General features: G+C 36.7%; 1 protein-coding gene across 2 annotated transcripts in view; it reads right to left on the reverse strand.

Annotated features, from left to right (window-relative positions):
- Positions 1-15,450, reverse strand: part of PRKG1 (protein kinase cGMP-dependent 1) — a 1,335,516-nt gene that overhangs the window by 853,305 nt on the left and 466,761 nt on the right. For both annotated transcript variants that reach the window (XM_070470571.1, XM_070470570.1), the window contains exon 3: positions 5,354-5,467. In XM_070470571.1, coding sequence (XP_070326672.1) covers positions 5,354-5,467 — 114 coding nt within the window. The remainder of the gene's footprint in view (positions 1-5,353; positions 5,468-15,450) is intronic.

A 15,450-nucleotide genomic window follows, 5' to 3' on the forward strand; every position in this document is an offset into this window, starting at 1 on the left:
ATCAAATATAACAACATTTTTTTTTTTTCCTACCCACGGCATCTGGAATGCTTGAAATTGGATATATGCAATCAAAGGAACTATTTTCATATCACAATTAAAAAACAAAAAAACACCTTGAACTTATTTAAGGCATGAATGGGCTTCCCAGGTGGCACTAATGGTAAAGAACTCAGCTACCAATACAGGCGACATAAGAAACAAGGGTTCGATCCATGAGTAGGGAAGATACCCTGGACGGGGAGATGGCAACCCACTCCAGTATTCTTGCCTGGTGAACCCCTTGGACAGAGGAACCTGGCATGCTACAGTCCATCGTGTCACAAAGAGACACAACTCAAGTGACTTAAGATGCACACAAGTCATGAATAATCCAAGGCATCTGTTACATGATGTCAATATTATTTTTACATATTTGTATATCCTCATTCCTCAGAGGAAGAATCGATGTTTCATAAGATAAAAGTAGACTACTGTAACATAATATGGATTTCCCACCCCCCACCCCCATATCACTATGGTTTTTGCTCTAAAAATATATTCTTCTTGGTGCTGTCATATCTTCCTCCTGGTATGACCATAATAACAAATGGTATACATTTATTTAGTCTCATAAGAATCCCAGATGATTTTTCCCAGGTGAAAACAAACAGTGTGCTTCAAACTACCATAGTTCTTTTAGCTGGATTGCTATGAACAATCTTATAATTTAGAGCATATGTCAATCGGTAGCTTTAATAAAATACATATTTTGGATTAAAGACCTGAAAGTAAGACTTGAAACCATAAAACTCCTAGAAGGAAACGTAAGTGGTAAATGCCTTAAAACCAGTCTTGGATATGATCCTTTGGATTTAACACCAAAGACAAAGGCAACAGAAGCAAAAACCAGTAAGAGTGGCTATATCAAGCTAAAAACTTTCTGCAGAGTAAAGAAAGTCAACAAAATGAAAAGGCAACCTTCAGAATGGGGAAAGAAAGTACTTGCAAATCATGTATCTGATGAGCTAATATTATGACCAACCTAGGCACCATATTAAAAAGCAGAGACATTACTTTGCCAGCAAAAGTCTGTCTATTCAAAGCTATGGTTTTTCCAGTAGTCATGTGTGGATGTGAAAGTTGAACTATAAAGAAAGCTGAGCGCCAAAGAATTGATGCTTTTGAACTGTGGTGTTGGAGAAGACTCTTGAGAGTCCCTTGGACTGCAAGGAGATGCAACCAGTCCATCCTAAAGGAAATCAGTCCCGAATATTCATTGGAAGGACTGATGCTGAAGCTGAAACTCCAATCCTTTGGCCACCTCATGCGAAGAGCTGACTCATTTGAAAAGACCTAATACTGGAAAAGATTGAAGGCAGGAGGAAAAGGGGACAAGAGAGGATGAGATGGTTGGATGGCACCACCGACTCTATGGACATGAGTTTGAGTAAGCTCCGAGAGTTGGTGATGGACAGGGAAACCTGGCATGCTGCAGTCCATGGGGTTGCAAAGAGTCGGAAATGGCTGAGTGACTGAACTGAACTGAATATCCAAAATATATAAAGAACTCATACAACTCAATATCAACAAATAAAAACAAACAATTTGATTAGAAAGTGGCCAGAGCACTTGAATAGACATTTCCCAAAGACATATTGATAGCCAGAAGGCACATGGTAAGATGTGCAACATTACTTAATCATTAGGAAAATGAAAATCAAAACCACAGTGAGATATCACCTCTCACCTGTTAGAATGACTGTTTTCAAACAGACAAATAAGTGCTGGCAAGGATGTGAAGAAAAGGAAAACCTCATCCATTATTGGTGGGAACATAAAGTGGTGTAGCCATTATGGGGAACAGTATGGAAGTTCTCAAAAAATTAAGACTCTTAGTACTCTCTGGTCCAGCAATTCCACTTCTGGATATTTATTCAAGAAATAAACAACACTAATGCCCAAAGAGATATGAACCACACAGAAACAACCTGTGTATCCATTGATGAATAGGTAAAGAGAATGTGGTGTACATATAAACAATACTACTGTCATAAAAAGGAGGAAATGCTGCCATTTGCAACAACATGAACGAACACTGAGGGCAGTATGCTAAGTGAAACAAGTCAGACAGAGAAAGACAAGCACCATTCTGATCTCACTTATATGTGGAATCTTAGAAAAAAAAAAGATTTCAAATATAGAGAACAGATTGGTGGCTGCCCGAGGTTGAGGATGGGGCAGTGAAGGGTGGGTAGAATGAGCTAAAGAAGTCAATTGTACAAACTTCCAGTTTTAAAATAAGTCCTGGGGATATAATGTACACACAGTGACTAGAGTTAATACTATGTTGCATATTTAAAAGCTGCTAAGAAAGCAGAACTCAAAAGTTCTAATCATAAGAAAAGGAATTCTGTAACTATATATGGTGATGGATATTAACTATACCTATTGTGGAGATCATTTTGCAATATATTCGCATATTGAATCATGTATATCTGAAACTAATATAATGTTATACATTCATTATACTTCAATATAAAAAAACAGATCCTACTTAAAAAAAAAAAAGCCAACGCACAGGTGCTTGGGTCACATCCTTTAGCAGAGGAAGTCACTGGAATTTATTCAAGGCCTGATACAATTTCAAAAAGTTATTCTCGTGAAAAAGAAATGACTCATGTACATTGAGGAGGTCTTGAATGTCACCTAAAAGTTTGTGATGACTGTGCAATTAAAAATGCACTAAAATCCTAGGCAACTTTCAGGCTGATCCAGGGAGAAAGATAAGAGAGATCATCAACATTTTCAATCATGAAAGAAAGTGATATTAAGGGGAAAGAGGTAAGTGAGGGGAAAGCCAGGTAAGTGAGAAGGAAAAACGTGTGGCTAGACAAGCGATTAAATAGGAAGGGGAACTTCCTCAGATTTAAAAGACTACTGCACCCAAGTAGATGAATCAGTTTTGAAATTTACTCCAAATAGTCACCACTGGCAAAACAATGGCTACAAAAAATATAGATAAGACATGGCACAATCTTGAATTCTGATAAACAAATGGATCTGAAAAACCAAATAAGGACATTAAAAAAAATCACACTTTACAGAGTGAGATAGCACTGATTGTGGTCATCTGGTAAAACTAATACTCACAATGGAATCTAATTAGAGTTATAAAGTGATCAGCTTGAGAGTATAACTTAAATTTAAAACGGTGTTTAAGAACTCCAATTGGTAAGGACAATCTCCCTTGACAGTACAGAAGATGGCACAAAAGGTCCTAAATGACAAATGACCTTTATTCACACTTTATACTTCTCACAGGATATTCAGAGGTTAACAGATAACATTCCTTAGGCATGCACAAAATCTCTGCACCTATAAACGCATAGATGTATTTGTACATCATTAACCATGGACTGTTCTCAATGCATCCTCCACACCTTAAGTGGGCATGATGAACACACAAACATACTCACACACATGAGACATCTGAGTCTGAATTAAAGAACATGATCCATTGCTCATTCCCTTTAATGATGGATAAAATTCTTACCCCAAAATAGTGAGGATTATAATTTGCATTCAACACCTAGTTCCTTGTTGCTGAGCAGATGCATAATGTCTATTTAAATTTATCAAACATGAGAACAACAGAGGCGAGTACAAATGAACAGCATTTTATAAGAACCTAATTAGAAAATTGACTTTCATGAAGCCAAGCAATCACCTTACAAAAAAAATGTCTTGGAATATAAAATTCATTTAAATACTCTATTCAGTTTAAAGTATTTCTTTAATAACAATTTAATATTTCACAAGATTAAGCACCATCTCACTATCAATTGTTTGCCTTTGTAAGGTTTTAGTTAGATTAAATGAGCAGCATATAAAAATATTTTTTATCAGTTAGGTATTTTAAAACCTTAAAAAAGTATTCACAATTCACAGAAAGCTTGTTTTAATCCAAAGGTGCTCTCATGGCTCACTTTTGCCCTAAAAGTAATATATTTCTCATCAAAATGAAGCATGAGAGCAAAATCTGTTCACCTAATGGAGTCATCACTGCTCTTTTTTCTAGTTAAGACACTTTTTCAGTGAGTTTAAGTTCTGGCAAAATCTGTTATGGTTCATCGGGCTTCATTATTCCTTGAGTCATATAATTAAATGATCACATGAAATAAAACCATGGCAGCGCCTATCAATCAAAAGAGTTCTGTGTTCTCAGACATCAAGAATCAAACTGTCAAGAAAGACTGAGTTTATAAGGGCCTCAATTGCCACTGATGTGACAGTGATCTCAATGACTAAAAAGGTGATTCACTAACAAGACCGGTAAGAATTTGTGACTCTAGCTGGCCATGCATTCTTCAGTTCTTTACAACCCAAGTTTTAATGTCATATTGTCAATCATACGCCATACTTCTGAGAGGGAAAAAAGCAATATATAAAATCATCAGTGACACTCAGATAAAATTAACAGTAACAATTGTCATTTTCCCAACAGGATTGTTTTAATGACACAACCTAATCAAAGTAACGTGATTGCAATCATTCACAGGATACTATGTCAGAAGAACTTTTCAAACATTAAATACACATTTCTGCCTGAAGATGCTCTGGACCTTCCATTGTCAGCTTTGGCTTCCAGCTCTGTTACACATTCATTACACCCTGTACTCAGGAAGAAGGAATATTTAAAACAAACTGCTTTTCCTTCTAACTATTGCAGCTGCTTCTACCAAGCAATAAAAGTTGCTAGAGAAATCATATATACACATACATGTAAAATTAGGGAAACAAGCTGCTTTATTGCCTCGACTTAAAATAAGCTCAATCAGTAGAAAAGAAAAACGTTATAATATACAGCTTGATGAGCAGCTGAAGACAAGAATATACTCAGACGCAATTCTAGAATTCAGGATATCTTACTCAGTGTTTGAATGAGACGAAAGACATTTCTCCTCTTAATTTTTCTAAACCACTGAATGAATAAGTGAAGTTTATGTGGGGAATGCAACCCAAAATAGACAGATATATAAAATGTACTTAAATATGATTCTGAGACTTTAAGAAGGAAAATGCAACATTTTGCTCCTGTTTAATTATAATTCATAAACTGCTATTTTATAAACCCTAATTTATGAGTCCAAGGTTAAAAGATACTTTTAATAAGTCAGCAATAAAATTTAACTCAATGTTAACAATTACTCTTTAGGATAAAAATATCAGCTGTATCGCAAACCAGTAATTAGAAGCTAGATTAATGAAATTATAAAGATTAAAATCAAGAGGCATATTAACTAACACTTCAAGGTCAAATGAAAGAAGACACTGAAAAGTGTTGGTTTTGTTTTTTTTTAAATAGCCTTACTTTTGACGGTCGCCGTCCGGGTACAGTTGTAAAGGATAGCCAACTCTCCAAACACTTTTCCAGGACCCATGGTGCACAGTTTCACACCTTCTTTTGTGACTTCAACCTTACCATCTAAAAAGAAGAAGGAAAACATATCATTTTGATTCTCTCTCATGCTTTATTTCATTTGTTGCATTTCTAAGATGAGAGAGGAGGGCCAGGCTCATTTTCAAAAATACAAAGCAGTTACCAACTAAAACAAAACCATCCTCAAGATGCAATGCAAGAAATGCAAATCTCGCCCTAAATTATCTTTTCCTAAATTAATCATTGATAAGATTAGAAAGGAGACTAAAAGAACACACACATACACACACACACACACACACACACACACACACAAAGAAAGGGAGATAAAAAAGTCAAAATGTGAAATTCCAAATGTGATATTAGAAAACTCCAGCAATTCCAATTTTAAAGTCATTTTGAATTTGCAATGAAAAATTGAGTATGTTTTCTACAGCACACTTCATATTGGGAATTCTCATCTGAGTAAGGCAGCTATTAAGCAAAGGGAAATTACTTTGACCCTTGGGCATTATTCAATTGCAGCTCACAGTATCTTTTATTTTTAAACATCTTATCCAACTTGGCCAAGATTGTTTTATCTGCTTCTCAGCCCTGCAACATGGACTGTAAGGAAACCAAACTACTGAATACAAAGGTTGAGGGAAAAGAAAGACACGCCGGGACTGTTGATGTTCCACAAAAAATTTGGAAAATGAAGCACAAAAGGAGGAAAAGCTAAGGAAACAGCGTACACTGGATATATATACTGGTGCCTGAAAGTAAGGAAATGCTATTCATGAAGGAAATTTTAATATATATATTCAATATATATTAATATTAATAATATATAGTATATATAATATTAATATATATTCAATATATATTAATATTAATAACATATAGTATATATAATATTTATATATATTAAATATATATAATATTAATATATATTAAATATATATATATACTTTAAAATTCAAAGCTATGTACACTAAACCTTCCATCACCTAATATAATGAGGGAAGAAATAACAAGGCAACACAATCTATTCTACACTTTATCTTACCCTTTTATTACTCTTCCCAGTTACTTAGCCACAGGCTGTGGAAGGGAAGCCTAATGCTTGGCAGTGGCTACTGACTGAAAAGAATTAATGCTACCAAGTTGGTCTGCATGTCAGGGCTTCATATATTGTCTCCATAAATTATCCCCTTTAATCTATATGCTTCCTGTAATATTTCACTTTTTTAGAGCTTTAGCTTTACATGTACTCCTTCCTTTTTAAAAATCGACCCAGTTTTACCTAAGAATAATATATTTATGAAATAACAGAATTGTTCAAATATGTGAGATAAAATCTTATATATTTAAAAACTTTAAAAAGCTGAATTCACAACTGATACAATGTGCCACACACACCAGCCATGAAGTAAACTTAGGAGTGATTATACATTTACACAGAGTAGGAAATGGTAATCCACTCCAGTGTTCTTGCCTGAAAACTCTGTGGAGAGAGGAGTCTGGCAGGCTACAGAGCATGGCGTCACAAAGAGTCAGACATGACTGAGCAGGCACGTGTAACAATACATTTACAAAGGAACTCCAAGCATAGCCTATACAGACCAAGTGGGTCACCTAAGAAAATTAAGAATAAGACAGTCAAAAGTTTAGTGCATACACTCAGTGGTTCCAATGCCCACCTAATCAACTTCCCTTCAAGTATTTAGATTCATCTTGAAGCCACCCTCTTCATTTACATTCCTTTCTTTTTCCCTCTATGTCTAAAAACAAGATTTGTTTTAAATGGAGTCCAGGTGCATGGAAAGCAGGTGGGCCTATATGTGGTTGTTTTGGTTACGAGGGGACAGATGTGGGGAAACAAATAAGGAAAAAGTCAAATAGGCAGAATACTTAGCACACTTATGCAGAGGCTTACAGTCCTCAATAAATGGCCCAGTATGGAGGTTTTTATGTACTTGTAATTTGATGTTAACTTCAAGAATACATTTTAATGAAACTACCTCAGACCATCATTGTGAATCACTTCACTGTACAGCAGAAACTAATACAACATTCTAAAACAATTATACTCTAATAAAAAATAAATAAGTAAAAACAAACAGAAAGCTCCTAATAGTGTCCTAGACTTTTTCATTATTTTCCCTGGCTAAACTCAACAATGACTAGAGGCTGTTAGCACTGTTACTTGAGGTACTAAAAATAATCCAAAATATAGTTAATTTATATCTCCTACTCCTGCTCTTTTTATTCATTTTTGCTTTTTTTTTTTAATGTGGTACTATATTGGTATTGTTTTTACTTCGCCCTGTCTCTACCAGGAAAGAAAAATAAAGAAACATTCGAGTCATTTTTATCTGAACTCTGCTAAACAGTTTGTTTGTGTGAGAGATGTTAGAATATTAGGTTAAAGAAAGCCAGATGGTTATTTATAGTTTTACTTGACTCTTGATATCACTCCTGCAATTATCACGAATAGTTGAAAGCTTTATCACAGCAACTTGAGCGTATTTTTTATTTTACTTCAGGTACCACATGTCCATTTATGAACTAAAATGGGTTGAGTCGTAAGTCCTAAATTTTGCCATATTGAGCAGTAATCAACCTACCTCTTGTTCTTTGGCACCACAATTTATGTACCACTTCAGGGAAATGTTCAGTAATAAGAGATCCATAATGAAGCATCCATACTGCTGTGAAGTTGCTCAACTGTGTCCAACTCTTTATGACCCCATGGACTGTGGACCACCAAACTCCTCTGTACATGGAATTCTCTAGTCAAGAACACTGGAGTGGGTTGCCATGCCCCCCTCCACGGGATCTTCCCAACTCAAGGGTCAAACTCTCATCTCCTATGTCTCCTGCATTGGCAGGCAGGTTCTTTATCACTAGCACCACCTAGAAAGTCCAAAGCATTCAAATTTTTATCTATTTTTATAAGAATCAGCAAAAAAAACAAACAAAGCAACAAAGGATTAATCTCAAAAATATACAAGCAACTGCTGAAGCTCAATTCCAGAAACATAAATGACCCAATCAAAAAATGGGCCAAAGAACTAAACAGACATTTCTCCAAAGAAGACATACAGATGGCTAACAAACACATGAAAAGATGCTCAACATCACTCATTATCAGAGAAATGCAAATCAAAACCACAATGAGGTACCATTACACACCAGTCAGGATGGCTGCTATCCAAAAGTCTACAAGCAATAAATGCTGGAGAGGGTGTGGAGAAAAGGGAACCCTCTTACACTGTTGGTGGGAATGCAAAACTAGTACAGCTGCTATGGAGAACAGTGTGGAGATTTCTTAAAAAACTGGAAATAGAACTGCCATATGACCCAGCAATCCCACTCCTGGGCATACACACCGAGGAAAGCAGATCTGAAAGGGACACGTGCACCCCAGTGTTCATCGCAGCACTGTTTATAATTGCCAGGACATGGAAGCAACCTAGATGTCCATCAGCAGATGAATGGATAAGGAAGCTGTGGTATATATACACCATGGAATATTACTCAGCCATTAAAAAGAATTCATTGAATCAGTTCTAATGAGATGGATGAAACTGGAGCCCATTATACAGAGGAAAGTAAACCAGAAAGATAAAGACCATTACAGTATACTAACGCATATATATGGAATTTAGAAAGATGGTAACGATAACCCTATATGCAAAACAGAAAAAGAGACACAGATGTATAGAACAGACTTTTGGACTCTGTGGGAGAAGGCGAGGGTGGGATGTTTCAAGAGAACAGCATTGAAACATGTATATTATCTAGGGTGAAACAGATCACCAGCCCAGGTTGGATACATGAGACAAGTGCTCAGGGCCTGGTGCACTGGGAAGACCCAGAGGGATCAGGTAGAGAGGCAGGTGGGAGGGGAGATCGGGATAGGGAATACATGTAAACCCATGCTGATTCATGTCAATGTATGGCAAGAACCACTACAATATTGTAAAGTAATTAGCCTCCAACTAATAAAAATAAATGGAAAAAAAAGAATCAGTAGTTTCTATAAATAAAAGAAGGTACTGAATTTACAAGAAGATCCAGAGTCTCCTGACTCCTGACTTTATGGTTTTTGTTTTTGTTTTTTTTTTTAAACTAATCAATAGTTTGGGGCCATGAGGACTTTCACAAATAAGACCAATCAGTTTAGAGATTTATTACTGGCAGGCTGAGACAGAATTGTTGGCAATAAGCTAATTATGAATACTCTGTGCTGAATTCCAACAATCTTAGTTGGAACATGCAGGACAACTTAATTGGTCATTAAAAGGAGACAGTTGTTCTATCAAAGGTCCCATCTAGACAAGATCTTCCATCTCCTTCGTTGTCTAATACTTTTATGATTTTGTAGGTTTGAGAACACAGTTTTTACATTATGTATTTTCTCATGAGGGTTTCTGTAGCTGATAGGTTCAACAGGAACATTTAACAATGTGGTGGCTGAGCAGTGCTATGAGCAGCATGGGTATATTTTCTCTAGGAGTTGAGATCACTTATGGATTTTTTTTTCCCTTTCAGTTTTCTTAAGACATAATTGACATAGAATACTGCACATGTTTAAGGTCTACAGCATAATAACTTGACTTGCATATGTTATGAAATGATTACTACAATAAGTTTATTTAACATCTGTCATCTCACAGGTTTTTTTTCCCCCCTTGGGATGATAATGTTTAGAACTTACTCTCTGCTTCCTCAATGGATTAAGAATACTACTATGTTGAACTTGCCTTGTCATTTTAGGTTAGGAGTGCTATCACTTGTGGAAGAAAGTAGAAATCATTAAGGCTACTATGGGCTAACTAAAGGGAAAAAGCTTTCTCCTTTCTAGGGACAGACGATAGTCTTAGATAATCTTCCTTAAGAATACGTCTTGTCAGTCATTTATATATGTCTTACTTAAGTCAGTATAAGAAGGAAAAAGACAGTCTCACTATTAGATGATAGTTTATTCTCAAATTAAAGAAGGGCAGTGGTTCAGCACCTTATCAGTTTTCTGTTTAAGCTTGATTTCAAGTTCAAAAGGATATGGTCTCTCTGGACCTAAACTCCTGCTCTTTTGATGAGGTGTTAATTTGGATTGGAAGTCATTGTTTGCAAATGTAACAAAACTTTGTGAAAAATTGCCCTGTTTTAGTATTTACTATTAGGTGAGTTTGCTTTAGTTTTTGTTTGTTTTTGGTTTACCAGTATCTTATTAAAGATTGGGCTTCCCAGGTGGTGCTAGTGGTAAAGAACCCACCTGCCGATGCAGGAGACATAAGAGACTAGGGTTCCATCCCTGGGTCAAGAAGATCCCCTGGAGAAGGAATGGAAACCCAACTCCAGTATTCTTGCCTGGAGAATCCCATGGACAGAGAAGCCTGGTGAGCTATAGTCCATAGCATCACAGAGAGTTGGACATGAATGAAGCCACTTAGCATGCACACACAATAGAGATTAAAGATAAGAGAAAGAGAGAGAAAGAGATAAACAGAAGTGACTTCTTCCCTAGACTTTGTGTGTTTTCACAGTTTCTATAACCATCATGTCCTTATAATGCTTTATATGGGGCCAAGCTTCTCATTCACAGAAGTCACTTTTCTTGCATCATCATAACAATAATTCTTACTAGAAGCACAAAAGTACTAGTCATCTAGATGGAATGAAACTTAGTCTGAGGCATAAGGGGCTAGTCGACGTTGAAGCTACATGAGTGAAGACCTCTGTTTTCTCTCTTTTAGTTAGGAAAATCTGATTTCCCTTCTGGTCATGACTGCTATAAATACATTAGATAAAATTTTTCATTACACTAAATTACAATTGATTGTAATACATATTGAATATGAAATAAAATCATTACCAGTATACTTAATAATCAGAGAATCAAAAATGTAAGTGGGGTATCCAAAACTAAAAATCTCACTTATGGGAACTAAAAGAAAAAAAAAAAAAAGAGAGAGGTTAACATGCACATTAATATACATGAAACTCATTTTTTGTTTTGGCTTCTAACTTTGAGGTCTTGGGCTTCCCTGTGGCTCAGCTGGTAAAGAATTTGCCTGCAATGTGGGAGATGTGGGTTGGGAAGATCCCCTGGAGAAGGGACTGGGTACCCACTCCAGTGTTCTGGCCTGGACAATTCCATGGTCTGTATAGTCTATGTGGTCACAAATAGGTGGACACAATTTCACTTTTACTTTTTCTGAGGTCTTAGGGCACATGCACATATCCACAAAGGAAACCTACCTGGGGAAAGAGAATGAAACTTAAGCAAGCCAGAGACAGAAAATCATCTGAACCAGCAGAATGAAAGTCTGGAATGGGCAAATTACATTACAGCATTTCTGTCCTTAGAGATATTTAAGGAGTAAGACTTGACTAAACCTATTGTAGATGACTCAGCCACTGACCAGACATGAACAGAACTCTGGAAAGACTTCACAAGACAAGCATGATGATTCTATAATCTTTCTACATTTTATGTTTTGAAAGCCTAGCACTTTAAAGTACTCAAAAGGCACTAGATAAATATTAGTGGACTAATTCAACTTCTAGTGAGGAAGAAAACCAAAGACAGGACAGATAAGAGATATTCACACATAGGGAAGAAATAGGAAGTAGTCTAATCATTCCCTGAATAACAAGAGTTGAATAGATAATTTGACTGTCTCAAATCAAGTTTATCAAGCTCAATTCTTGCCATTCACAATGCATTTTTGTTCTATTACTTCTATAACACATGAGTACCTCATTGGTCTAATCAATGAATAGCCATGTCTTTAGGTCCTTAGAGACTGGCAAGTGACAAACACTATTATCAGTGTCAGACCTGTGTGGATGCATCATGTGATTTTTGTGTTTCTTATGTAATAGTATTAAGTTTGGGAGACTTTTGGACCTAACACTATGGTTCTCAAATGGGGTCACTTTTAATCCTATGGGCTATTTGGAAATGTCTGGAGATATTTGTTTGGGTAAATGAAAGTTTTGGAACTAAGGAGGTTCTGCTAAGTCACTTCAGTCATGTCCAACTACGTGCGACCCCATCCCTGGGATTCTCCAGGCAAGAACACTGGAGTGGGTTGCCATTTCCTTCTCCAATGCATAAAAGTGAAAAGTGAAAGTGAAGTCACTCAGTCATGTCTGACTCTTCACGACCCCATGGACTGCAGCCTACCAGGCTCCTCCGTCCATGGGATTTTCCAGGCAAGAGTACTGGAGTGGGGTGCCATTGCCTTTTCCAAAGGAGGTTCTATTGGCATCTAAACAGTAGAGAAACACCACTAAACATCCTCCAATACACATGTCAGCCCTCACAATGAAGCACTATTCTGTGCAAGAATGTAAACAGTGCCAAAGTTGAGAAACCCTGAAATGAACTATGTCCACATGTGTACAAAATACTCTACATTTAAAGGGACAATTTTGACTTCCACTTAAAAAAGAAACTCTACCAGATATAAATTGCAAGCTAAAAAAAGCCTAGCACCAGGTTGCAATATTTAAGTAATCCAAGTTGCTATTAGAATAGAATTAGAATAAACACACAAAACTACTTTACTGACTTATTTTCCCCAGCAGATGTCACCTGAAATAGAAGTGATTATAAAAATTTTTGAAGCAAGACTTACAAGAGTATCCTGCTGATGTTAGAATAACATCAGCATTTTTCCAGGCATACTTGAGACTATCAGGTTCTGACTCTACTGCTGATTCGTGGAAAGATCTGGGATAAGTTATTTAACTCTCTATGTGTCAATTACCTCACTACAAATTTGGTATAATAGAACTTACTTAATAGGCTTTGATAATTAGATAATGCATGTGCCAAGACTAAAATATATAGGTTTAAAAATAGTTCTTGAGGAAATTTTACTTCATTTAAAAAAAATACTTTGATAAGCAGTTTTAAGGAAAAAGAAGCTGGGTTCAAGGTTTTGGTTCATAAGATTCAGGAGTGGAAAGGAGAAGAGTGGTAAATGAGAAGAGGCAATAAAAAAAAAAAAAACATGAGCAAGAAACTGGAGATTTCAGAGAAAGGGGCAGGCAGGAAAGCTTCATGTTGAGAGAGGCTTTAAGATTTTTAGTAGGAGGGATGTCTAATGTACAATATTCAGTTAGTTGTTGCCAGAATTAATGCCCTACATTTCTCTCCAAATTAATCTGCTTCACACTAATTTCCTGTGTAAAGGGCTTGGAGGAAGATAAAAGCTTGAGGAAAGATCCACTGCTTGGATACATCAATAAACAGAAAAGCAAGGAAATGAAGAATGAGTGATAATGGGGAGCTGGAAAGCAGGAAACCCTACAGTAACTATGTAAATTATGTAATTATAAGAAACTAAGGACTCAGACATTGGCAGATATTTTAGGGGAGGACATCAGTCTTTTCACAGGATGTGAAATGGGTGCTTGATCCAATTTCACCTAAGGCTAGGAAGGTTAGAAAAGAATTCACTGTGACCAGAATGATGTTTCTTCAATCAGAGATTTTGTCTCCTTTATCTAAATTCACCTAATACCTTTGTAATGGCTCTTAGGAGGCAGAAGAATTCTGAAATCACAAGTTTTAAACTAATATTCTGGTTCTCACTGCTCTTGACATGTCAGACCTTTAGGCACTCAGTTTCTACACCAGGGCAATGGGAATAACAGCTACCTGCTTCACAGGATTTATACGTGAAATTTATGTCAGAGTTTGGTGTGTAATCAAGCTTTCTACACATATTAGTATCCACCAAACTAAGTAAAGGGCCAGTCATTTAATCCTGCAATGACTGGTTAAAAATAGATTAGTAAATTCTCATGAGTGAATAAATGGGAGTGTTACTGAAAATGACCACTGCTGTAATTGTGCTTTAGGGAAGCCTGAAGATTTTGTTTTATATTGCCTATGTAGTCCAGAAGAAGAAAAAACAGTACAGTTGACCCTTGAGCAATTCGGGTTTGAACTGCATGGGTCCACTTAGATGTGGACATTTTTCAATAGTAAATACTTCAGTACTATTGAAATGGAGCAGGAACCTGTGGGGCTTCTGGGCATAGAAACCTTCCCATGTCCCTTATTTCTTGTTTGTAGGGAAGACTCCAGCCTCCATGACCTTCCCTGATTCCCAAAGGGCAGGTTTGAGGAATTAATAAGGGGAGTGGATGCAGAGACAAGAACAGTCAAGAAACAATAGTGTAGCCTTGGGGCAGAGTCCTGGTTCCACCTCAAAGATACACATAATAATATCTTTGTGTTCTTTACAAACTAAACCCCCCAACAAGTGGAGTTAGCATTTTTCATTCCAGAGATGACCACCTGAGATCACACTAAAGGCACAAGAGAGCTCATCAGAGATTATCTGAGACCAGATTAAAGGAGTGCAAACCCTGCATACCTAATCTGATCAACAACTCTGCCCTTGAACCACTGCTATAAAACTCCTTCTTAAGAAATCCTTCTGGGCTTGAACACACAGTTTTCAAGGGCAGGAACCTGCTATCTCCCACTTTGCTGGACAAAGCAGTAAAGCTATCCATTTATACTTCACCCAAAAGCACAGATATATGGGAAGGACAATTACAAATTTTACTTGGATTAATTTATGCTTGCCAAAGGATCAACTATAATAAAAAGTATCATCCTCCCACTCTACGTGGTAAAAGTATTTTTGTACTATAACTTACTTTACCTGGCAGTACAGTACATTTCTCACAATGCAAATTTTTATTTCATAGCTTAGATTACTCTTGATGTGACATTTGTATTTCTATCCCCTTTAAAAGTAATTATGATTCTCTAGAGCATACAGCGGAGAAGGCAATGGCACCCCACTCCAGTACTCTTGCCTGGAAAATCCCAAGGACAGAGGAGCCTGGTAGGCTGCAGTCCATGGGGTCACTAAGAGTCGGACTCAACTGAGCGACTCCACTTTCCCTTTTCACTTGCATGCATTGGAGAAGGAAATGACAACCCATTCCAGTGCTCTTGCCTGGAGAATCCCAGGGATGGTGGAGCATGGTGGACTGCCGTCTATGGG

The sequence above is a fragment of the Odocoileus virginianus genome, chromosome 7 (genome assembly GCF_023699985.2).
Source record: "Odocoileus virginianus isolate 20LAN1187 ecotype Illinois chromosome 7, Ovbor_1.2, whole genome shotgun sequence".
NCBI lineage: Eukaryota > Metazoa > Chordata > Mammalia > Artiodactyla > Cervidae > Odocoileus > Odocoileus virginianus.